Below are 26,638 nucleotides of genomic sequence, written 5' to 3' on the forward strand. Positions count from 1 at the left end.
GCGCCCACCGCCACGCGTGGCGGCGCCGTGCCGGTGCAGGCAGGGAAGCGCGGGCAGCCCGCCGGAGGCACCGCCCGGCTCAGCCCGGACGAGAGGCCTCAGAGTGCTTGCAGCTGGACCCTGGAGCCTACGGGGCGGAGGCACCGCCGTTCCTCCGAAATTAAGACTCGGCCCTAGGAGTCTCGCGGGTGGGGAACTCTTGGGAGGGGGCTTTCAGAAGTGGGCGTGGAAAGCGAGCGGAAGCTGGAGTCCCGAGGCTCTGTAGTCCTTGCCCTGGGGTACCCCAGGCTGCCAGTTCTCGCGGGTCCGGGGGCGGAGCGCGGCGCCCCACTTGGGAACTCACCGGCAGTGCATCACCCTACACCGGCCCGCCTGGCCTAATCTCCGGCTGGCGGATTTGTATGGCTAAACCCAGAGCTACGATCCACAGCGCCCGCCCCGAGTCACAGGTTCCTGCGGCTCTCTCGGAGGGCGATTGCCCGCTGGGCGGGACTTGGGCCACAGGCCGGGGCCTGTCCCTATCCTCCCGGCCTCCTCTTGCACTTGGGCATCCACGCCCTCTGGGATCTGGAAGACAGTTCAGGGCAGTCTCCTCCATGCTGTCTGTTTCACTTCCCAGAGGAGGTAGGCTGCGAGAGAGCCCTAGAAAACTACAGCTTAATGGGTGGAAAGGGGAGATGCGGAAAGAACTGTTTATGCTGGCTACTAAGGCTAGGATCCTTAGATTAATTGCTCCTGTGTGCTGGGCGCCACCAGGAGCTTTAGTGCCTTACCAGATGGTATGTAATGAGCTCAAAGAACGGGTTACTCTTCTGATTCAACAAGTGAGGAAGTGGAGTGAGGGCTCAGTCTTACTACTATTACAGAGCCAGGAAGTTGTAGATCCAGGACTAGAGACTGGGCCTGTGCGTCTTCAAAGCCAGTGCCACCCCCTACAATTTACCAGCCTCTCAGGTGTTTGTAGCTCCCTCTGCCTCAATAGGCCACCGTCCTGGGAACCAAGGCAGCACCACTGGGTGCCCTGAGATAGCCAGTATGGAACCACTCACACTTCTACTCCAGCTCGGGATCCTGGAAGACCCTGGCCACTGACCAGACCTAGCAGAAATGCAGTCTATTGAAGGAAGAAATAGCTTAGGTCCAGTAACCCCCAGGGGTCTGACAGCAGCCTTCTCTAACTGAAAAAGAAGAGCTTAGATGTGGCACTTGAGGCCAGAGCCCTCTTTCCAGAGCGCAGTCCCGACCCCCTGCCTTATTGCCTGTGCTGAGAGGTATTTCCAGGCACCTCTCTGAACCTGTTTCCTCATCCACAAGACACAGCCACTAATGCCCACCCCACCTCACCCCACCCCCGTGCCTTGGTTGCTGAAACACTATGAATAAAATACCTGCCTATAATACACACTTCATAAGTGGTAAGTGATCACAGGATTGACTGGGAAACTGATGGGGTCAAAGCTTCAGGGCCTCTCACTTGTATCCCTTCCCCTTTGCCCATCCCCAGGCCCTGAAAGGACCTAGCAGTTTTGTGTTTGAATCACTTTCCAAAGACACCCCCACTCCAAGCTTTGAGCCCTATAGAACACAGATCTACCTTTGGATAATAAATATAAACCAGAGACAGAGAATTCCTGGTACCCATCAAACACACTACCTGCTTGGTCAGAAAGCAGCACTGACCAATTGAAAACAAGACAGGTGTTCTCAAAATGCTATTTGATTTGGGACCAGCAGTTAGCGAAATGGCTATGTCGCTGGACTTCCATGTAGTTGACCGCGGTTCTCATCCCAGACCCGGTGACTTAAAACTCACGCCGGGCACGTGTGCGTGTGTGCCCAAGATCCCAAGAGAAGAATGGAGGAGAAGGGATTGCAGTGTGGCCATCCCCCCTGGGGGGGTGATTTCTCACTTTCTGTCTCTCTGTCTCTCTCTGTCTGGCTGGAAAGCACACACGCCCTATAGCAAAAATCTCTCAAAAAAAAAAATGCTATTTGATTTGAGCCAAGCTCATAAGGCTTGAAACTCCTTGAAGACGAAGGACTGGGCTTTTCCAACTGCTCCAACTTACAAACGTTGCTCAGGGCCTGGCGCTCAGTGGGTTGGATGAGGCCAAGGTAGGAATCCAAAGCATGACCCTAACCCAGTCTCCAGCTGGCACCTTACAACTCTTATCTGAGCTGGAGAAGCTAATGCTTGGAATAGCCAGGCCACACTGGGCTGTTGTTTAAAATGCAAGCAGGCAGGCTGCCCCTGCTTTCTCTTCTTTGGTCTTTGAGAGAGGAGCTGCTTCTCAAGGTGACTCACTCCTCCCCACCTCTTGAATGCATCCCGTCCCCAAGGCCTGCTGATATTTCCCGAGAAATATCTCTAGGCCTGACCCACTACAGCCTGCCAAAGCCCAGTCGTCATCTTCTCGTGCCAGAAATATTACAAGAGTCTTCTAGCTGTCCTCCCTGGTCCCTGGCTTCCCGCCATCCAAGTCATTCTGAGCTCCAGGCCACATTAATCCTACTAAAAAGCAGCCTAATCACATCTTGACCCTGCCCCAAATCCCTCGTGGCCCCGTCCTCCTGCAGGAACCAATTTAAACCTCTCTGCTGGTTGCTGAGGCCTTCTGTAATCCGACTCCAGTCTCTCCCACTACCTCTTTCTTTATCTTAGTTACAGCCAAGCATTCCCCACTGTCCACAGCCGCACCAAGTCCTTTCCATTTATGCCCCTGCTCCATGTCCTTGCTTGCCCTGCCTGCTCCACTCACCTTCCGACATAGCATCGTCCCCTCTCATCTAAGGCCCAGCTCACCCACTTTTCCCTGACGGCTTCCGAGACCACAGCTACTCACCCTGGTTTCCCAGGCCTCAGCACCTCTGCAGGGTAAACTTGGGCCATGCTCACAGGCCATCTAGGTTGAGACCAAGACTCTTCTTTACAGATGAAGAACCTGGGATGCAGCAAGTGGGCCATCTTGCCCAGCGTCAGGTTGTGGCAAAGTTCGGACCTGGGACTCAGACCCAGTTCTGATGCTCAGCCAATGTTCTGTCCATCCTATCCCACCACCGCCTACAGCCTGGGCCTCAGATAAGTAACACTGAGTCATGACCGCCTGCCTGATATGGGTGGCTGTCTTCTGGGGGCCTGGTCTTATCTACCCCAATCAGACAGCTTCTGAGGCCTGAGCCATGCTGCCCTGCTGTGTCCCTTCTCTGCCATATCAGTGATCACCTCATGCATGTCTTTATTACTCTGCCCCTTTTTGCTATTACAAAGCTCTTGGACCCCAGCTGAGCATCCTTAATTTCTCCATGGACCCTAAGGAAGACTTTAACCCACAGGGACTCCAATTCTCTTACCCTCCAGACCTTCCCCTTTCCCTGAACTCCCCTATTATGGTTCCTCTGTACAAGATGGGGTGGAGGATCAGATAGTGCCAGGCTTCCACCCGACAAAACACACCAGCCTGTAAGATGATGCAGGCTGAGGGACCCAGCAGGTAGCATAGTGGTTAAAAGTTCTAGACTCCCACATGGGTGATCACAGTTCAAGTCCCAGACCTGGCAGCTTGTTTCTGACTTTTTTTCTCTCTCTCTGTCTCGTGAGCAGACATGTCCTATAGCAAATATAAAAATAATAATAATGATAGATAACATTTTAAAAAATAATTTTTTTAAAAAAAGACAATGCAGGCTGCATTCTAAGTTCAAAAGTCTGTATGAATCCCCATCACCCCACTGCAGTGGGAATGGTACTGTCTAAATGACCTCCAGCAGGTCACAGTTGTACCCAGCACCTGGAGCACATATGGGCCAGCAATGTTTGCATAACATTGACATTTTACAGAGCAATTTCTTATTCATCGCCTCATTTCTCCTGATAACAACCCAGCCGGGTTAGGAGGGCAAATATCATTACCTTCACTTAATCAGTCAGTGAAGGCATGGAGGTTAGAGAGTTTATTTCAGATCTCAAAGACAGAGTGGAGAAAAAAAAGAGAAACAAAGGTTGGTGTCGAACCCATGGCAGTACCTTCGAATCCTAGCACTGGGCGCTGTCCCGCACAGCACATCCTGAAAGCGTGCGCCAGGAATGGGTCCTGCCGCGGTGTTTCTATTAGTGAGGTCAGTGCTTTTCCACCTGGCTGCGAAGTAAGAGTCACCTACAGAGCCACAGTTCTGATGTCCCAGGGTGCAGTTCAAACATTACTTTTCCACAAAGTCCCCCAGGTGCTGCCAGGAGTGAAAACCACTGATTTAAACCCTTTCTTTTTCTTTTTTTTTTTTAATTATTTTATGTGTTTATTATTATTATTCAATTTGACCAGAGAGAGAGAAGGAAAGAGAAAAGGCAAGCCACCAGGTACAGGACTTGAACCACGGTCGACCATGTGGGAGTCCAGCACTTTAACCACCACACCACCTGCCGGCCCCTTAAACCCTAACTTTCTATGGGTGCATTGGGAAGACTTTCTTAGACCTGTGATTTTTTCAGGGTCTCCGTTGGGTGATGCCAAAGGTCATTGCACCAGAGTCATCAGGGCTCCGTGGATCCGGAACACAATGGGCAAGAATTCCTTGTAACATCCCCATCAGCTTTGGGGACAATTCTGCTTCCTGCGTAGGAGGACTGGTGAGCAGGCACCAGTCACCCAGTCCCTGGGGCCACTGAGGTTGTAAATCATACTTTGTCTCCTTTCAACTCTTCCATTTGCTCAAAGTCCTACTCTCTACACAACATTATCCCAAGACCAATAAATAAGCAACCACCGGGTGAAAATCATGACCTGTGACATTTTATTTGGGCCACCCCATCTTTTATAAATATGGCCCAGCACTTAAAAATTAGATTTCACTTTAAATCCAGGTTTCTGGCATCTATAGGCCAGGATGCCCAAGACTCACTGATCACCCAGCAGCCATTGCTAGGACTGAGCAACTACTGCCCCCTTCAGACAAGGCAGGTGTTCTCCAGCCAGTCCCAGCCCCACCCAGCTCACCTGCTTTACTAATTTCCACTGCTAGCGAACTCCTGTAAGTCAGCTGAGTTTTTGGATTACAACCGTTAGATTTTACAGGTAAAAGGCTTCAGGTATCAGGACTCTGAGTAGGATGCAAGAAGAGAGGCCTAGGGTGCCAGATTTAAATTTTGCACCAGAATCTTGTACCCAGGTACAAGAATGTACACTTCACCTAAGCACTAGCCCTCTCGGGGATCATAAAGAGGCGCCACCTTGTCCTTTGCTCAGCCCTAACCTGTTCATTGTGGCCCAGTCGAGGCCTGACCCTCAAAATCACCTTTCTCACCTTCTGTCCCAATGACTTCTACTTCCCTTGGGGATGACAGTCCTTCAGGGGAGTCCAGCAAAAGCTAGTCCCACTCTGTCACTTTCTCAACATTCCACCTGCATTCCATTGCCTCAGACTCTGACAAGTCTCTCAGGCATAAAGAACTGTGGCGTCATCCAGAGGAAGAAGAATTAACCAGAATGCTGAGGCCTTCCTGAGCTTCGGACCTGCCCCTTATCACAGGCTTGCTCCTTCCTCAAAGGAACCCCGTATCTTGTTGGACTAGAGCAATCTCAACTCACCCTCCTGGTTACTCCAGTTCCTGGTATAGTTCTCCCCAGCGCCACACACAAGCACCTTCACAGGCCCAGCAAAGGTCCACAACACTGCCCTCAGCATTAGCATCAAAGGCCAGTTCTGTGGCCCATGAGTGACCCATTACTCAAGAAAAATCAGATCCTACGTGGTGACCACAGCTCCAATACCCAGCCCAGTCAGCCTGAAGCACGTCAGGCACACACCTAGTCAACCTGAAACAAGCTGGGCACACACGAGTGCCCCAGGTCCAGTGGGCTGGAGGACCAGAGGAAGGGAATAAAACCCTATGGAAGGTTTTCTCTCTCTCTCTCTCATTCTCACATGCATTTGCATGCACTTAATCATGGATAAAGAAAAAATGTATTAAAATAGAATTATACTGGAAAATGCTCACACAGAAAGTTCATATCAACACTGAGGCAGAACTAGGCCTTGACCAGCACATTAAAATACAATAAAAAATAGGTACTGATTTCTCATTTTACTAAGAAAGGATTTTTTTAAGTTATAATTTCTAATTCCTATCACCATAATTTCCTAAAGAAAAGATTTTTTTTAAACCAGAGAATTAAAAATAACCATCACTTGGGGCCAGCAGGTGGCAGATTGGTTAAGGCACTGGACTCCCACACTGCTGACTGTGGTTCAAGTCCTGGACCTAGTGGCTTACTTTCTCACTCTCTCGTGCTCTCTCTGGTAAAATTGAAGAATAATAATAGATAAATAAAATAAATAATTATTTAAAAAATAAAATAGCCATCACTTTTTAAACTACACATATTTGGTGTTAGAATAATAATAGCTAATACTCGGGTAGAACTTACTATATGCCAGGTATTGTTCTTTTTTTTATTTATTTTTTTAAAGAATTATTTATTTAATTTTATTTATTCATTCCTTTATTTTAATTTGACCAGAGAGAGACAGAGAGAGAGAAAGTTGGAAAGCAAGCCACCAGGTCCGGGATTTGAACTGTGGTCGGCCATGTGGGAGTGTCTAGCGCCTTAACCACCACACCACCTGCTGGTCCCCTATGCCAGGTATTGTTCTAAAGTCTTTGTTTGTATTAACTTGTTCCGCTCTCAGAATATTCCAGCAAGGTAGATACTAGTAACATCCCAATTTTTTGTATGAGAAATCTGAGTGATAGAGAGGTTAAGTGACTTCTCCAAGGTCATATGACCACCCAGTAGAAAAGCTGAGGTGGGCTTCTAGGCAATCTGACTGTAGACCACCTTGCCATTCCAACAGGTAAAGTATTTTGCCATATTGTCCTTATTTCTCTTATTTCATTCTGGCCCAGAGAATTCTAGTCATTGGTGGGCCCAAGGATCAGCCCTGTGAGCCTCTGACCCAGAGATGGAGTCATGGCTTGGTTAGATTTATAGAGCTTGGTTAGGTTTGCAGAGCACAACAGTGGGTCCTGGCTCTGCAGAGTCCCCTTGTGAAGCACCACCTCATACCAAGCAGGGGGGCAGGCCTGCATGACCAGAGGACTGTGCGCAGGGTATGGAAGCAAGGGTCCCTCCCAGTGGGGTGGAAATGGAGGCATCTAGCTTCAGTTGATTCCACACTGTCTTTCAAAGGTTCATCCCAATGAATCTTTCCCAAAGAATTGCTCTTATCAAGAGCTTCGGCTCCCATCTCTCTGCCAAGCTCCTGACCCATATTTCCAAGCCTATGAGTTCAATCAACTCCTATATGTCCCACAGGCATCTGAAACTCAGTATGACTCATGTCACAGTCATTTTCTTCTTCAAACTTACTCTTGCTACTCAATTCCCTGCCTTGTCATTTATTCACTCAACAAATATTTGTGTAACACCTAATCTACGCTGTGCTTATCTAGTCAGTAGAAATGTGGTGGTGGGTAAAAGAGTCCCTGCCCACATTCTGGCGGGGAAAGATAGATGGCGCACAAATCACTAATTAAATATACATTCGTCAGGCACTAGGAAGAAAAGTAAAGCAGGGCGTAGCTGACACAGCTAAATCCCACAATAGTCATCTCCCCTTGGTCTAATAAACTAATACGTGCTCCTTTTTTTTTTTTTTTTTTTTAATTTTAGCTGAATTCAGGGAAAAGACTAGTCTCCCCTGCAGCCAGATGTGACCAACTTCTGGCCAAAGATATGAAAATCAGAGTGTCTCAAAGTAGCTTCCAGGAGCTTCCCTTAAGTACATTCAGCAATTGGGACCAGCAGATGGCTTAGTGGTTAAGGTGCTGAACTCCCACACATGGCCAGCCACAGTTCCAGTCCTGGACCCAGTGGCCTGGAACTCACACCAGGCATGTGTGTGCATACCCAAGTCCCAAGAGAAGAATGGAGGAGGAGGGATTGTGGTGTGACTATCCCCAAGGGGTGATTTCTCACTTCCTTTCTCTCTGCCTCTGTCTTCCCGACAAGTGTACATACCCTATGGCAAAAATTTCTCTCTAAAAACAAAACAAAGAAAAAAGACACACCAATAGTACAGTTCTAACTCTTTGTCATTCTTCCTCCTCCTTCCAGCTGGCTAAAACCCATTCAGCTCTCTATCTCTCCTGTTCCACATTCACGGATTCAATGCCACAGATTGAAAATAGTTTTTTAAAAATTCATTGTCTCTATACTGAACATGAATAGACTTTTCTTGTCCTGATTCCCTAAACAACACAGTATGAGTATTTACAGTGCTTACATTGTGTTAGGGTTATAAACAACCTAGAGATGATTTAAAGTATACGGGAGGATGTGCATAGTTATCTGCAAAACCATACCCTTTGAAACAAGGGATCTGAGCACCCACAGATTCTGGTGTCCTCGGGAAATTGGCTTTACCCCCCCCACCCCCACCCCCACCCCGTGGACAACAAAGGACAGACAGACTGGTTGGAGACCCCTCAACCATCTTGGACTATGAGATAATATTGGGGATGACAGTCATATAGAACAAAGCAGAAAAATAAAATAGAAGGAGCCTGCTTCCCCGTCACCAAGGTGCTTTATGCCTAACTACGAGGGCTACTTCTGGATTTCTAAAACTTAAGTGAAAAGGAAAATTTCGATATTCTTACCCATTTGTCATTATTGGGTTCCTGCCAGTCAAATCTAATTCTGATACACAGGTTGAACAAGTAAAGGGTAGGAGTGCCATTTCAGACAGGATGGACAGAATATCCTCTTCAAGGATGGGACATTTGAACAAAAACAGAATAAAATGAATTATGCCGTGCTAGTGGCTGGAGAAAGAGTATTCTGGGCAGAACTATCTCCCTGTCTGTCACCCAAGCTGAAAACGTGGACATTATCCTTAAGCTCCCATAGGCCATGCAGCTCATCTGTGACGAAACCTCATTAATTCTACCTATAAATGCATCTCAAGAACAAATGAAACAAATCAAACCTACAAACTCTTTCAAGTCCAACCTCTCCATTTCTTCTGTTAGATTCAGAGTTGGCTCACTTATACCCTCAAAAAGATGCAGCCATATCCTAACCCCAGAACCTGTGGCTGTGACCTCACTGGAAAAGGGTTCTTTACATATGTAGTGAAGGGTCTCATGGTAAAACCACCCGGTATGACCAGGGTGGGCCTTAAATCTAATGACAAATGTCCTGATAAGAGGCAGGAGAGAATATAGCGAGAAAAAAAAGAGAGAGAGAGAGAGACCAAGGAAAGACAGAAGCCGAGATTAACATTCTGCTACCACAAGCCAAGGAGTGCCTGGAGTGACAGAAGAGCCTTCCTGCTGTGTGTGGCCCTGCTGGTACCGTGATCTGGGATTCTGACCCCCAGAGCTGTGAGACAATACATTTCTGATGTCTAAGTGCGTTTGTGGTCATTTGTACGGCAGTCCGAGGAAACTCGTATAAGGCCCTTAGACACCACACCACCGCTGGCCCCCTTGGCTGTTTCTAGGTTTAAATATACACTTACCATGGGACAGCCCCATGCCCTGGTGGCTAAAGGAGCCATATCCCACATAGCTGACCACACAATTTGTATCCTGTATCTGGTGGTTTGAAAAACATGCCAGATACACGTGTGTGTGTGCCCCAAATCCTGACACGGTGGAGAAATGGAGAAGAGGAGATTGCAGCATGACCACGCTCCATGCAGAGTGCTCACTCGCTCGCCCTGTCTCTCTCACACACTCTCTGGCAAAGTGAAAAAGAATACACATATACCTGTGTGCGTGTGCTATCCATCCTTCCCTATCTCCTAAGACTGTGTTGCCCACCCTCTCATCTACCTCTTAAGGCGCGCGTCACTCAATGTCCTAACTTTTGTTTGTTTGTTTTTGCCAGTTGGGCTTCACTTCTCAGCCAGAAGTGCTTTGTGGAAAGATCTAAACTTATCCACGGTGAGATACAGAGAGGACGGAGATCCTGAGATCCAGAGCCAAGACTCTGGCTTGCCCGACCCTGCACAATGACCCCTGTGTCTCCCACAGTCGGGAAGCCTGACACTTTGCATTTTACTTCCAAGAGAGAGCTAAGAAGAGGGAGGGTAATGAAAACCCCTCAGAAGGCACCTTCCCTGAGGAGGTGGGCAGAGCCCATTGGGAAGAGGTCAAAGGTCAATGCTGCTCCTTACCCAGGGAATCCAAGGCACATCTGCCTAGCTGGCTTAAAATCTTTTTTTTTTTTTTAAAGAACTATTTTATTTAACTTTATTTATTATTATTATTGTTGTTGTTTTATTTGACCAAAGACGGAGAAACAGAGAGAGAGAAAATGAGAAAACAAGCTGCCATGTCCAGAACTCAAACTACAGCCAGCCATGTGAGAGTCTGCATCTTTAACCACCATGCCACCTGCCGGCCCTGGCTTAAAACCATTCTTAAAAGGAATTGCCAAACACTGTCTTTTACAGAAATGGCTACAAAAGGAAATAAAAAGAACATTTAGGGTTCTTACCTTACTTTCAGTAAGCGGGGGCTGTATTCCCCTTTCTTCTGTTACAGTCTTAAAGAAAGACAAGACAAGATAAGGTGTTATCTTTGTATTTTTTAAAAGAATTATTTATTTAATTTTATTTATTATCATCATTATTTATTTTTAATTTGACCATAGAGACTGGGACTTGAACCACAGTCAGTCATGTGGGAGTCCATTGCCCTAACCACCATGACTGCTGTGGAGCCCATCTTTGTATCTTATAAAATACAAAGGCATCTTAGTGACTTGCACTTTTAACACGTTGATGCTCATAACTAATTAATCATATTCAGAAACCGAAAGTAGTAGAATTCACTTGAAATGTCTAAGCATATTGTAGCACAATGAACAATTTTCTGGACAAAGCACAGCAGTGCTCAGAAGTGTCGACGCACGAACTGAGTCGCATAAACACTTCTTGTGTTTGTACATGTGCTGGGCATTGTGGTAGGAGCTGGAGATTCAAAAATGAAAACCAACAGTGGCTGAGCCCTCAGGGAGCCCACAGTCCACTAGGGAAAACAGCAGGTCTGGAGCAGCGCCACAGGAACACAGGAGGTCTGCTCCCTGCAGAGCAACGAGCCCAACAGGTCCCCAAGATTGCAGGATGCAGTGCTTCCCAGCATAGAGGGGACATGGCCACCACACAACGACCAGCTCTCAGTGGGGGCTGGGAAGGGATGAGCTAGCATCCCGCCCTTTCAGAATTCTCTTGCCTCACAAATTTGGAAAGCTGCTGCCAATCCAGAGAAGAGCCTATGTAATTTTTTTTTTTTCATGACAATAGCTGAAGGGATAGGAAGAATGTAGTAAATTGTTTGCAAAAACAGCCACAGTCTTTCTCCCTGTACCCATGCTTCTACAGTCTCCTCCCACCGCAGCTCCGGAATTGGCCTTGCACTTGCTCTGGCCAATAGGACAACAGCAACGTGATGCAAGCAGAGGCTTGAAAAAGGCTTGTGCTGGGCAAGCCAGAGGCCTGGTAGTTAAGGCGGCTTGCTCGCACATGGCTGGCTGTGCAGCTCAAGCCCCAGGCCCAGTGGCCTGAAAAGCACACAAGGTATGTGTGTGTATGTGTACCGCAAATCCTGAGGAGAAAGGGTTATGGCATGGCCATTCCCCCTGTGGAGTGATTTCTCACTTTCCCTCTCTCCCTGTGTGTCTGGCAAGCACATGTACCTTACAGCAAAAACTAAAAAAGAAAGAGAAACATGCTTATGCCTTGGGGGTTGCCAGGTCTTGCTACTCTTGGGATCTGGCAACGCCCACCATGCAAATGAGCCCCAGGTAGTCTGCTGGAAGGTGACACATGGCCCAGGTACGGTCCTCACTCCTTCCCATAGCCAGGCAACCACCAAACAAGTAAGAGAAGCCACAGACCTACACTGACTGCAACACCCGCGGGAAAAATCTTGTGCTGGGCAAGCCAGAGGCCTGGTAGTTAAGGCGGCTTGCTCGCACATGGCTGGCTGTGCAGCTCAAGCCCCAGGCCCAGTGGCCTGAAAAGCACACAAGGTATGTGTGTGTATGTGTACCGCAAATCCTGAGGAGAAAGGGTTATGGCATGGCCATTCCCCCTGTGGAGTGATTTCTCACTTTCCCTCTCTCCCTGTGTGTCTGGCAAGCACATGTACCTTACAGCAAAAACTAAAAAAGAAAGAGAAACATGCTTATGCCTTGGGGGTTGCCAGGTCTTGCTACTCTTGGGATCTGGCAACGCCCACCATGCAAATGAGCCCCAGGTAGTCTGCTGGAAGGTGACACATGGCCCAGGTACGGTCCTCACTCCTTCCCATAGCCAGGCAACCACCAAACAAGTAAGAGAAGCCACAGACCTACACTGACTGCAACACCCGAGGGAGCCCCGCTGACAGCAGGGGGGACAGAGAAGAGTTGTCCCAGCTGAGCTCAGTCTCAACTGCCAAGTCACAGGACGGTGAGTCAAGGAAGGATTCTAGTTGTAAGCTACTAAGTGGTGAGGCGATTTCTTACCCAGCAAAAGCCAGCTGATACAGAGGGAGATTTCAAGTAGGAAGCAGAAAAGATAGGGCATAAATGTCTTGGAATTACCTTCCTTCCTCCGCCAATATCCCCAAATTCAAATCAGGCAAGCTGGCCTATTTAGATGTTTGGCTTTCTGATGGCTGGAATACTTCATGAAAAAAAGGGAAATGCACTATTGGAGGTAAACTGAGGCTGGAACTTCAAGACAGGTGAGTACCAGTCCTCCTGCCTAAAGGACATATGGGTGAAGCTGGCTGGAGCTGGAAACTGAGCTGTCACCTGCCACTGGGCACAGGAAAGAATGACCTAAAAAGCATAGAGTTGATAAGCACCCCAACAGCAGAGGTTGCCAGGGAGGGCTTGGGGAGTGGCATAAAATTGCTCAGTGGTGGGCTCAAGTCACACCTCCAGACATGAGAGTTTAGAGACCTTTGCGTGGCCAGCCTACCTGCTTTGGAACCCAAAATGACCAAATAAGTTTTGTCCAGTGAAGGGAAGGCCAGTCAGACAAATTAGAGCCTGCTCCCACCTTCCCACCCTGCACCAGCATGGGATGCAGTGGGTCCTGGTTCCAACAAATCCCTGGGCTGCTGGAGACAGACCTTCTGGGGCCCTAGGCCAGAATAGACAGCCCAAACCTAAGTACATTGGTCCCACCAGGGACTCCAAAGGACTCTGCTCTTAACTTGGACTGTGATGGTCAATCTCCATTCACTCTGCAGTTGTCTCTGCAGCTTCAACGAAAAGAGAAATCAGGAAGGGGAAAACAGAACCAATAAAACCGAGGCCCTTCTCGACCCCTTATCCACATGTGGTAACAACCTGTCAAGTGCCTCCTGTCAAAGGGCATGGACCCAGAAAGCACAGCATCGATGGCAGTTGGTGAGTGAGAAGGGAAGGAACCTGGGGTGACAGGGCACAGAGCAGCCTCTATCGGGAAGGAGACTGAGGTTCCTGGGAGGTTGCACAGCTGGTCCCCGTAAGAATCGGGGGTGACCCAGGGATGTATCTCCCTGGAGAGCAGAAACGATCTTTTCAGACTTCGGGTTCTGCCTCACATAAAGTAAGTCACCAATAAATCTTTGCTTTTTGTGAGCTGAAAAACACCTTCTCTGGGTAAGTCCCAAATCAAAGAAGCTCCACAGAAATCTTAGGCAAGATAGAGAAGCTAAAAAACAAGGCATCACACTGACAGCCCAAGTGACCAGAAGCTTCTAAGCAAGTTTTCCACACACCCAATGCCCAAATCATCTAGGCTTACACCAATCCTTCCATGGGTCACACTTCTTGCTGAAAGGGTGCCAATGAAGCCTTGCAGGTACTTAGAGCCTATCTAAGAATTGTAATTTCTTCTTCTTCTTTTTAAATTTTTGCTAGAGGATATGTGTGCTCACCAAAGAGAGAGGGAGAAGGAGAAAGCACACACACCCCCAGTGGGGCATGGTCATGCCACAATCTCTTCTCCTCTATTTCTTCACCCTGTCAGAATTCAGGGTATGCATGTACATGTGTGTGTTTCTTAAAGAGTTGTTTTTGGGTTTGTTTTTGTTTTTGTTTTTTTTGCTATAGGCCACAGGTGCCCACCAGAGAGACAGAAAGAGAAAAATCACCCCCCAGAGAGGATGGCCACAATCCCTTCTCCTCCATTCTCCTCTCGGGATTTTCGGCATGCACGCACACGTGCCTGGCATGAGTTTCAAGCCCCCGTTCCAGAACTCAAACCACAGTCAGCCATGTGGGAATCCAGTGACACAACCATTAACACCATCTGCTGGTCCCAGCCTGGTGTGTTTTTTAAGCCATCAGGGCTGGTGTTTAAACTGCGGTCGGTCATATGGGACACAGCTGCCTTAGCCACCAGGCCACAGGCCAGTCCACAATTGATTCCTATTTAAGTGGAGAATGCAGAATCAGATGATCAGATTGCCACGTGGGTTCTGTGATACTATCAGAAATCTGGTAGTATGTGATAACAGTCGTGATTGGAATGAATGATTTTACAGAAAGAACTAACCAAACGAACTAGGATTTCATTTCTATCTTGGTATGAACACAAGGGGACTTCAAAAGTTCATCAAAAATAAAACCATGCACTTTTTTGGTGCAAAACATTTTGAAATCCGTGTGTAGTTTTTTCATAAGATGTATTTTCCATGATCTTTTTGAAGATCCTGTGTAGATCAAATTGGATTTTCCTGATGTGATTCATAATTACTATAAACAAAAGGAAAATTTTTTTAAAAAGATAAAGGATTATGGGGCCAGCAGGTGACATGGTGGTTAAAGACGCTGGACACCCACATGATCGACTGCAGTTCAAGTCCCAGACCTGGTGGCTTGCTTTCTCACTTTCCCTATCTCTCTCTGCCTCTCTCTAATCAAACTGGAAAATAATAATATTAAATAAAGTTAAATAAAATAATTCTTTGAAGAAAAAAATATTAAAAAGACTTTGGTGGGGCTGGTAGGTGGCATGGTGGTTAAGAGTGCTAGACTCCCACATGGCCAACCATGGTTTGAGTTCCAGGCCTGACAGCTTGTTTTCTCACTTTCCCTCTCTCTCTCTTTCTCTCTCTGGTCGAATTAAAATTAATTAATTAATTAATTAAAGTTTAATAAAATAATTCTTTAAAATAAAAAAAAAGAGTATGGCAATAGTATAAAATACTGTCTGGGAGCATAAGGGAAAGAAATTGCACAGACCACACAATTTGGGGCCCTGCCTTAGCCTAAGAGTGGGAATTCAACATTGAGAGTACATTACTAAACTTGGGACAACTCAAAATGTATCCGTCCCTAGGAAAATGTGGTTGAAACAGCATCCCTCACTTTCAGCTGAGTTTTCTGTGGAGGTAGTAAGAGCTCTGTCTTGAGTCAGAGAGAGCTGAGTTTATGTCCAGAATCTGCCACTGGCCAGCTGTCCAAACTTGAGCAAGTAATTTAAGCTTTCCAAGCCTAGTCGCCCTCCTGTGAACTGGAATGATTCCTACTTCAGTGGGCCTCTGTGAACACTGAAGGAGGCCATGCAAAGTGAAGTGGTGGGCACAGAGTAATTGCTTGGTCAATGGCAACAGTCATAGGAAAGATCATCCACTGATCAGGACAGGGCAGTGAGACCTGCACCTTTCCCTAGAGGGGGCAAACCAGTTCCCAACTCTTGGGTTCCCACGTGGGTCTAAGACCCAGAGCTGTGTTCCTTTCTCTGGACTCTACGTGCCACAGAGGACCAATCCCAGCCCCATAGACTGACACTGAACTCTGGGAGCCAGTGCCCAGCCCTGCTGACTGCCACATGGCGTCTGTGACACTGGCTGCTTTGTGCCACCTCTCCAAGGCTGGTCTGGCCTACTTTATGCTCTCAGTGGCATTCTGCCTGGAGCTGGCAAAGCCAGGCAGGGCACAGGAAAGGAATGGTGGAGACCGTGAGAGGTGGCAGTGACATCCTAAGCAAACCTCCTGGTTTAGAAGTGTTCTTCCTGTCCCAGAGCAGGCAATGTGTTTTTGTTTTTGTTTTGCCTTTTTTTTTGCCTTTTGACCTTGTTGAAAGATAAAAGAGGAGAAAAGGAAGAGGTGCGGGGTGCCCATGGCCAGGAGGGGCCTGATTTATGTATTCAGCGGCCTGCTCTCCCCACTGTAAACCAAGCAGGCACGTCGGGTTCTGCAAAGAAGAACGACAGAGAGCTGCTGCTTGGCTGCTAGAAACAAGACGGAATTCAATTCTCCCAAGCTCCTTGAGGCAGGAAGGATGTGTTTGGCCTGGACTTGGCAAAGCCTCTTCTCAAAGAGGATGAAGGGGGCTTTGAAAACCACTCCTGGAGGACCAGGGCAAGTCGCTGGCTCTGGGCTGGGCATGCTGAGCCTCTTGCCTTCAGTCTAAAGCAGCTCTGTGATGCTAATCCAGCAGCTAATTGGTCACCGGAGGGCTGACCAGGAGGAGTATTCACAGAGTAAACAGGCCAGGCCACTACAGAGAGAGTTCTGGTCCCCAGGGCATGCCATAAGTGCAAAAGTGCCAGCCCTGTTTGTCATTGGTCTTGAACCTTGCTGTGCCTCAGTTTCCCAAGCCATGAAAGGGAACAACTGTGGTCTTTGCTCTGGAAGGGCCCATCTGCAGTCTATGTTCATTCAAAATGAGCCAGCTGCTCAGAAAAACAATCTGCCCTGTGATCATTTCCAGGGTTTGTTTCGACATGTGGGGGAGAAGCAAAGCTCTCTCTAGGACACATGAATGGGCTTCTGCTCTTACCTGGCAACATGAAATTCAGCCAGGGGGCCTTCTTTTTGAGACCCACAGATGGTGTAATGGTTATATCACTGGAATCCCCCACATGGCCAACCATAGTTTGAGTCCAGGACCCGGTGGCTTTCACACTGGGCGCATGTGCACACGTGCCCAAGATTCCAAGAGGAGATTTGAGGAGAAGGGATTGTGGTGTGGTCATTCACCCAGAAGGTGATTTCTCACTTTCTGTCTCTCTGTCTCTCTCTGTCTTCCCAGCGAGTGCACATGCCCTATAGCAAAAACCTCTGAGAAAAAAAAAAGAAAGAAAGAAAGGCAAGTCCTACCAACAACACACTCATGCCTTCTCAGCGTAACTGGCCAGGATGCAATTAGCAGGGTAGGGGTGAAGGTGATTATTAGGGCCGTTCCTGGTAAGGACCTACATGGCACAGGGGAGACTTGGCCTGCACCCAGAGTTAGAGATCCAGTCTGAGGGGCTCCGGCCTTGCCCCAGGACACGCTCCTGCTCTGCTCTTGGTCTGGGTTTTCCTTCCCTCTGCTGGACTCCAGCATAGCTGACCGGGCTGAGCAGGCCACGGTATATGTGACCTTCTGAGAAGCCAGAAAAAAACTGAGGGTGAGCTCACACATGCTCGCTGGCAGTCCTGTCCCATGGCGGGAGGGGTGCTCGCGGTGCTCAAGGCTTTTCTTGTTCTTGTCTACTCCCAGCAGCAGGGTCTTGAGCGCCTAGAGAAACACAGAGTTCAAAGAAGGTTGAGTCAGGGTCTTGGTGGCCTTGTTCCTGTCTTCACCAGTTGGACACTACACATCCTGACCCTGAGGGAAAACCCAGGAAATATGTCACAAGGTTTCTGGCAGGAGATTATGCTAGAACAACCTCCTCTGTTTATGAATAAGTCTGAAGAAAGAGTCATACTTTGAGAAGGAAAGCCAATAGAAATGGAAATTAGCCAAGATAACTTCAAAAGCCAAAAATTTCAAAAGTGTTCTCTTCATCACTGTCTTCTTTTCTGTACGTTTCTAATTTAAGCAGGGTAGGGATTATCTCCCAGTAAAACTTAACTATTTTTCTAATTATAATAACAACGCATAGTCATCATGAAAAAAGAAAGTCAAGTGGTTTAAAAATTAAAAATGTTGGAGGCTGGCAGGTGATGTGGCAGTTAGAATGGCTGGACTCCCACATGGCTGACCACAGTTCGAGTTCCGGACCTGGTAACCTGCTTTCTTACTTTCCTTCTCTCTCTCAGGTCAACTTAAAAAAAAAACATAAAATAAAATAATGACAATGAATAAAATTTTTAAAATATAAATAAAATAAAAATAAAAAATGTTTACTTCTGGGCAGCAGGTGGCTTTGTGATTTAGGCGTTGAATCCCACCTGGCTGACTCTGTGATTCAAGTCCCAGACCCACTGGCTTGAGAATCATGCCAGGCACATGTGTGTGTGACCAAAATCCCAAGAGGAGAATGGAGAATAAGAAATTCTAGCATGGCCCTGGGTTTGCTTTAAAAAAAAAAAAAAAAAGTTTACTTAATTATTTCTTTCCTGAGAGAAGGAGATGGGGGTTGAGTTTGACCCCTCCCCAGTAGGGTCCTTACATTGCAATCCATCCCTAGACTCCATGAGCCAGGATTACAAACATGACCTTGACCAGTGACCCTGGGACATTTCTGCATGGCTTTAATGTCAAAGAGCATTTGAGTGATGGCTACAGTACTGCAGCTGGCCAGGCAGCTTGGTTTGAAGCCCTACTTAGCCACTTAATAGCTTTGACTTGTGAAAAGTTACTTAATTTGCCTGAACCTCAGTTTCTCTGTCTATAAAATAGAGCTAGTAAGTACGCTTATACTATTATGATTGCTGCCTGATTAGTAATCTTACAGAAATTGGAAATAATTGTGAAAGGAAAAAAGGCTTTTATTAAGAGTCTAATTGTAGGTACAGCGTATTTGGAGGAGGTTTAAAGCAGTTAAAGTTCCTTGGGAAGGGACCAGCAGTTAGCGTAATGCCTATGTCGCTGGACTCCCACGTAGTCAACCGCGGTTCGCATCCTGGACCCGGTGGCTTAAACTCACGCCAGGCACGAGTACGTGTGTGCCCAAGATCCCGAGAGGAGAATGGAGGAGAAGGGATTGCGGTGTGGCCATCCCCCCTGGGGGGTGATTTCCTGCTTTCTGTCTCTGTCTCTGTCTGTCTGAGGAACGCACATGCCCTATAGCAAAAACCTCTCAAAAAAAAAAAAGAAAGTTCCTTGGGAAGAGCATAATTTATTGTGAGCACAATTTATTGTGGTGAGGGAAGACTTTAGAACTTTTATTTGCGACTTTGAAAATCTCGCCCTATAGTTTTTAAGGCCATTCTACATAATGTACACATTATTTTAGTGTATTACTAAATGTATATAATGTTTTCTTAAATTTTTAGAACAATTTATTAGTATTATTATTCAATTTGACCAAAGAGAGACAGAGAGAGAGTGCGAAGGCAAGCTGCCAGATCTGGGACTTGAACTATGGTCAGCCACATGGAAGTCCAGCGCCTTAACCCTCACACCACCTGCCAGCCCCAAATGTATATAATTTTTTTAAAAAATTGAGAAAAACTCACATACTGGAAGCTTCACCCTTTAAAGCACATAAGGCAGCAGGTTTCAGTGCAGCCACAAGGTTGGGCAACCATCACCACTCTCTGATTCCAGAACCCACCAGCAGTCACTCCTCTTCTGGTCTACACCAGGCCCTAGCAACCACTGACTCACTGTGTCTGTGGATTTGCCTATTCTGACCAGTTCAAGTGAAAGGAATTGTAAATGCATATAATTTCAACATAATTAAGACACGCATGTAGGACGATGTCTGCAAAGGTAGCGTACTGACGAGGTGTGTGGCCAAGGAGGTTCAAAGACCCTGGCTAAGGGTGGAAACTTTAAGTTTGTTCCGATTTCTCTATTGGCTTCCTCTGTGGACCCCTGAAAAGCGCTCTAGGGTCTATCAGCCTGTGCTAATGAAATCCACTGGCTGGCATAGTCCGAAGAGAAATATGAACAAGACATAAAAAGACATTCTCCTAATTATGTTAGCAGGCTTACAAATTCCACAAATTCCTCATGCCTCTCACCTTCCTCCCTGATAACACTGCTCGGGCCATCGGAGCACCTTACAGAGAATCAGGGTTGCACCTTTCCATTGGTGTTTATTTCCTCAAAGCCCAGAAAAGACTGTGCTGCCATCTGCTTTCCTCTTTCACGGCTTACTGCTGTCACCCAGGAGACCAGAGCAGGGGGAAGGAAGGAAACTTTGGGGCTCGCCCAAGACATTCAGTCTGGAGGACATTCAAAGCAGCGTTGCTTTTTGCCAACAGACTGCTTGGTCTAGAGATCGTGTAGAAATCAATGACATTTCCACTGGCCCACCACGCGGGACTGGCCAGCATATACCCAGTGGTTCCATCGCGCACACACACCCACTCCATTCTGGCAGCTGGCACGTCACCACCACTCCCTAGCCTGGGTGCACCCCCTTCCTCAGTAACTAAAGCATCAGTGTAAACCCAGTGCTGTCCTTCCCCCAAGTGCTCACACGGGACCATCATAGCATGGTTTCAAGTTGGATACTTCACTCTTTTTTTCCTTTTTTTTGGAGAGGTTTTTGCTATAGGTTGTGTGCTCTCACCAGAAAGATAGAGAGACAGAAAGCAAGAAATCACCCCCCAGGGGGGATGGCCATGCCACAATCCCTTCTCCTCCATTCTCTTGGGATCTTGAGCATGCACGCACATGTGCCCAGAGTGAGTTTAAGCCACCTGGTCCAGGACTCGAACCGCAGTTGACCAGTGACATAGCCATTACACCAACTGCTGGTCTAGATACTTCACTTTTTTAAAAAAAAAGAATAATTTATTTATTTAATTACATTTGTTATTATTTTTTAATTTGACCAGAGAGAGAGAGAAAGGGAAAGGGAGAAAGCAAACTGCCAGGTCTGAGACTCAAACCCCAGTCAGCCATGTGGGAATCCAGTGCCTTTAACCTCTATGCCACTTGCTGGCCCCATACTTCTCATGTCATTTGCCTAAATTTAAGGATCCTGATATTTCAGCATTTTAATAACAAACAATTAATTTACTCGTTGCTAATGGCCGGATTCCTCGTTCCTTTCCAGTTACACTTTCTTTGGCTCCTTTTTTTTTTTTTTTTTTTTTTTTGGGGTGTTGTCAATTCGGGAGAGGCACAGACAGACAGCGAGACAGAGAGAGAGAGAAAGCAAGAAATCACCTCCCAGAGGGGATGGCCACGCCGCAATCCCTTTTCCTCCATTCTCCTCTCGGGATCTTGAGCACGCACACACACGCGCCAGGTGTGAGAGTTTTAAGCCACCAGGTCCGGGATGCGAACCGCGGTCGACTACAAGGAAGTCCAGCGACATAGCCATTACGCTAACTGCTGGTCCCTCCTTCTTTTCTTTTTATTGCCAGAGGGCATGAGCAGAGAAAGAGAGAGAGAAAGCCCCCTCCCTGGGCGTGGTCACACTACAATTCCTTCTCCATTTTTCTGTCCTATCAGGATTTGGAGTATGCGTGGCCATGCATCTGGCATGTTTTTTAAGCTGCCAGGGCTAGAATTCGAACCACTCAACCGGCCACGTGTGATCTGGCTCCCTTAACCACTAGCTACAGGGCTGGTTCCAGTGATGCTCCCTTTGTCTTACTTATCCTAGCCTCCTTTTCAGAAAGGACGCACCCCCTATACAACGGATTTCTCAGACTGCCTTTAAGCAATTCGTTTCACAGATGAGGAAACTGAGGCTCAAATAGGGCAAGTAACATCCCAAGGTCACACAGATAATAGATAGCAAAGCTGAGATTTGAGATCAGCCTGGTTCCAGCTCCTGATTTTTTTTTTTAATTGAAATTTTTGCTATAGGGCACATGAACTCACCAGAGAGAGAGAGAGAGAAAGAGAGAGTGAGGAATCACCCCCGGGGAGGTAGGGGGAAATGGCCACACCACAGTCCCTTCTCCTCCATTCTCCTCTTGGGATTTTGGGCATGCATGCACACGTGCCAGGCATGAGTTTCAAGCCACTGGGTCCAGGACTTGAACCACAGTCAACCATGTGAAAGTCCAGCACCTTAATTACCATGCCCGTTCTTAATCACTGTGCTATGTGGTCCCTCAAGAGCATAGTGTCAGTTCAGAAACCGGGGGTAGTAAAGAAGGGCAACTGTGTACTCAGGGGAGAGAGACATTTTGTAATTTATCAAGCTGTGATAACTACCAACACAGCATTCGCCTTTAAAAGATGATAAATGACATTAGCCCACTCACTTCAAAGTAAAAACTTGACTGTAGTGAGGTCTGGTCCAGTTACAAACTACTGCGTAACTCTGGGAAAGTGTTCGCCCGTCTCTGGGCCTCATTAGTAAAATAAGTGGGTTTCGACTCTAAGATCTGCGCTTTGAGATCCTGGGGCTTGGATATCCCTTCATTCGCCTTACATCATGGAGAAGGACAGGACGCTACTTAGACAAAAGGCCAGAGAAGTCTTACTTTTTTGGGGGGAGTAAGAACTCCCTGGTTGCCTGCCCCAGCCCAGGCCACCCACCACTTGCCTTGGGAAGATTCGGGACACCTCTGCTGGCTCTTCACTTGGGTTCACTCTCATTTTTCTAAAAGGACAACATATGCTGCCCTTGCAATCCAACTGTGGATTCTTGGCACAAAGCAGGTGTGGGTGGGTGCTTGGGCTCCTTTCTTCCTCAGGAACAATGCTCTGGGTAACAGTTCTTTCCTTGGTTAGTTGTAGTCCTGAGGACAGAGAGAGACAAAAGATGACTTGTCACAAAATCAAGAGTCAGTTACCAAAGGACTGGAAGGGGTAGTCTGCGCTGGCATCCTATGGAAGGACGGTCACGGGCCTTGAAGGTCACTGTGGACTTCGTGGGCAGGAGCTGGGGCACGTGGATGCCCTTGACATTCAGACAGCACTCCATGGTTCTGCAGTTCACTGTCACACCGGGACTTCACAGAAACCTTGGGAAGGAGGACAGAAATGATGATGTCCGTGGCAGCTGACGTGCACGAAGCCCTGCTGAGTGCCATGCGTTGCACCAAGAACTTCTGCGTATTAAATCCTGGAAGCTTCTCAACATTAGGAAGTGAAAACCATCTGATGCATGGGGACGTGGGAGCTTAGGGAAGACAAGACGTACTCGTGGAAAGGGTAGTCGCAAAGCTGGGTTTTGAACTTCATCCTGGGCCTCAGCTCACCGTGGGCCCTGGCTCTTTAGTTTACGGTGTAGTAGTTGAGGCTTAAGCTAATAAGTAGCTCAGAGCTAACACAACCATCTCAAGTTTTTAAAATCTGTGGAGAAATGAAACACCCCGGTCCGTGGACAAAATGGAGAAGACAAACCAGACAGAGCTGGGGTAGACAGGGCAAGCCCAAAGTTCTCGTGAATATCCCAGGTCACCTCCTTTCTTTGTCCTCCCTTCCCTTCCTTTATTCCTTGGAGACAAAACCGCCCATGCTTTCTCTCCTTTTGTGCACAATCCTGGGAAAGACCCACCCTCCCCATCTACTCCTTTCCTCTATTCTTACATCCTGCCCTCATGGAGAGTACAGTCTCTAGAAGGGAGCGGTATTAAATAAGAAATCACCTAAAATACAACTGAACTGTACACTGTGGCAGCTATCGTGAAGGAGAACAATCTACTATTAGGTTCCTAGAAGGAAGAAACTTTGGATCTGGGACATAGTGGTCTTGGTTAGAATTTTCTTTGGAAGCCTCTGGGATAGGGACCAGGTAAGCCTTAATAAAAAAAAAAAAGAGGACAAGGACAAGGATGACATGCCCTGGCACTTACTAATCTGGCCCCCTCCAGATTTTGGACTTAACTGGCAGTGAGCTTGCTTGGTCTCTCTCCTCTAGAGCAGTGGTTCTCAAAGAATGATCCCTAGACGGTGGCAATGGCACGGCCTAGGAAGTTGTTAGACGTGCACATTCTTGGGCCCTGTCCCAACCTGTTGATTTGAAAACTAGTTGGACGAAACCAACAATCTATTTTAAGCAGCACTCCTAGATATTCTGTGACATGCTTAACATTTGAGAGCCACAGTGTAGATGTCCATGGTCAAGTGGATTCACCCATTAAAAGTCAAATTGATCCTGGTTCATTCTTACTTGCTCATGTTCTTAGCATTAAAGAGGAATTTGTAAATGATATTCTGAGAGAAGGTCTGCTAGAGGTCTACAGCTATAGAGAGAAATAGGACAAGCTGGTGGGGTCAAGGTAAGAGCTAAAATAGAAAGATTTTAGCAATCCAGAGATGAATTGCTCAGGGAATGAGACTCCAGGAGGTAAAAGCATATTGAGAACTGGAAAGAACCTAGACTATCATATCCCACTGCCTTAGATCTCTTAAGCCTACTACAACAAATTACCATAGACTAGATACCTTACAAACAATAAAAATGCACTTCTCACAACTCTGGATGTTAGGAAGCCCAAGATCAAGTCACCAGCAGATCTAGTGTCTGGAGAGGTTTTGTTTCTCATAGACAGTGCCTTCTGGTTGTGCTCTCACCTGGTGGAAGGAGCAGACAAGCTCTCAAGGGCATGAAAGCCATGTCATGTGAGCTCTGCCCTCATGACCCAAGCACCTTCCAAGGCTCACCTTCTAACACCATGCGTGAACTTTGGGGGTGGTGACCCAAACATTCAGACCATAGTACCCACCCAACACAACATATAAACGAAGGGACCTCAGTCTTCACAGAAACCTTTTCTGGAATTAGAAGTGGTGCCACAGTAGCACAGCACGCTGCAAGGCTGACCCACGTGCTTCTAGATTCATGTCCAAGAGACCCCCTTGGACACACCAGGCACTTGTGAGCCTGGGGTTAGCGGGTTCTGAGGGTGGATTTTTATGTAAGGACCCTGTTAGAGGTGCTTGTCTTTTTCTCTCTCTCACACTCATTCACTTATGGAGGAAGGAAATCTTTTTTTTTTTTTTTTAAGAATTATTATTTTTAGGGACCAGCAGGTGGTATGGTGGTTAAGGTCACTGGACTCCCACATGGCCAACCTCGGTTCAAGTCTTGGACCTTGTAGTTTGCTTTCTCACTTTCCTCTTCTCTCTCTTGCTCTGTCACTCTCTAGTCAAATTAAAATAAATTTTTAAAAAATTTTTTAAAAAATTTTTTAGTTGTCTGGATTCTTGTAGGTAAACTCTCTCGCCCTGCCTCATGACTACCCAGGATGACAATCACGTTTATCAGTGAAAATGCAGTCACTGACCAGCCAAAGGATGAGAGAAGATCCTGGACTTATAAATGCTCTTATTAAAGAGAGAGTTAAGGGGACAGAAACTGCAGGTGCACATGCTCTCCAGCTGGGCTAGCTAATGTTGGCTTTGTAGATTGGTCCACATTCTACAGAATGTTAAGTAAAAGGTCACAAGGACCTGATTCTTAATAGTGACCCAAGCCTCCAATGTTCCCTAGGTCACCAACACCTTTCTTAGATAGCTTCTTTTTTCTCTCTTTCTCCTTCTTTTTGTTTTTAATTTAATTTATTTCTTAAGAGAAACAGAGCTAGGGAGGGAGGTCCCCTGACAGGGTCTTGCCATGTTGTGATCTGCCATAGCCTGCCCAGGCGGCCAGGATTCTGGATACAGGTAGGCATGGCTGCCGTGTTCAGGTTGACCCAGGATCCAACCCAGGCCTCCCATGTGGCTCCAGCATCATGCAGCAGAGCCCTACCTCCTGTGCCACTGTGGCTGGGCCTTCCCTGTGGTTTCTCTTAAGTCCTACATTCATGACTTGGCTGGTTAGGAAGAAATGTTTGAACCACAAATCATGTTATTACTTTCCATGAGTATTAACTACTTTATAACCTGAGACCTACTTTTCTCCTAGAGGAACAAGTTTCTTGTGTCATTCTGAGGTTCCTCATCACAGTCAACTCTACATACATTCACAGTCCACTGAATCATTCTGCGCATCCTGCAAATCCCCCTTCAATCCCAGTCCACCCTCTCAGTCTCTCTGACATTGGGTACTACCCAATTTCTTCTCCAAATCCAGAAACCGAAGTCAACACTGAACAAGTTCCACTTCAAAGAATATGCTAACAAAAGACCCAACGTAGCAAAAACACAATGTGGCAGAGTTCAAAAGAGCTGCTTAAATTCTCTTTTAAACGTGGACATGCACACTATCTTACGCTTAAGATGCAAGGAAATGGGCAGAGAGATAATTGACCCATTCCTCAGAGGACCAGACTGACATCCAGGAAGAAATACAACACAAGGAGCCAGTCGCCTCTCAGCCAGGTCATCCCACCACCCACCACTGCACCCCCAGGCTGTGAAGGCTCCCAGGGACACCACCATCTGGACATGACGTCAGCCCTGAGTGATGACATAGCACTCACCAAAACAACATCTCAAAAGTAACTTACTATGAAATGGGGCTCTGACACTTCTGGTCTTTGGAGAGTCACACCACAATAAAAGCTCACTTCTCCGAGACTGGAGTCAGTTTCTCTACACTCCCGATGAGGCCGGGCAAAAATGTTACCACATGCGCTTAAACTGGCTTTGCACCAAACGCCAGAGAGAGAGATCATCTGCCCACATCCTCGTAACAACTCCAGCCAAATCTCTTTAATTTTTATAAAAAAAAAAAAGGGAAAAAAAGACTTCATCCTAACACAACAGTCTATTGACTTCAAGCCTCTTCACATAGGAAGCAAAAGACTTCCTAATCTCAAGCAAAAAATGCCAGCTATGTGCTCCCACATGGTCCAGCCCTAGGAAGCCATAGGGCACCCAGCCATCACAATAACCTCCCAGCCGATCT

General features: G+C 47.1%; 1 protein-coding gene across 2 annotated transcripts in view; it reads right to left on the reverse strand.

Annotated features, from left to right (window-relative positions):
* The window catches only part of HK1 (hexokinase 1), a 105,133-nt gene extending 87,642 nt beyond the window's left edge, over positions 1 to 17,491 (reverse strand). Inside the window, exons 1-2 of one of the 2 annotated variants that reach the window (XM_014587968.2) lie at positions 17,397 to 17,491; positions 10,503 to 10,550 (exon numbers count right to left, since the gene is read on the reverse strand). In XM_014587968.2, the coding sequence (XP_014443454.1) occupies positions 10,503 to 10,550; positions 17,397 to 17,423 (75 nt within the window). In that variant the 5' untranslated portion in view covers positions 17,424 to 17,491. Of the gene's footprint in view, positions 1 to 2,843; positions 2,998 to 10,502; positions 10,551 to 17,396 lie in introns of those variants that run through there. The other variant, XM_027772040.1, reaches the window with a different exon arrangement.
* Between the last annotated feature and the right edge of the window lie 9,147 nt (positions 17,492 to 26,638).

This window comes from Tupaia chinensis, unplaced genomic scaffold (assembly GCF_000334495.1).
Source record: "Tupaia chinensis unplaced genomic scaffold, TupChi_1.0 Scaffold000250_1, whole genome shotgun sequence".
NCBI classification, from domain to species: domain Eukaryota; kingdom Metazoa; phylum Chordata; class Mammalia; order Scandentia; family Tupaiidae; genus Tupaia; species Tupaia belangeri.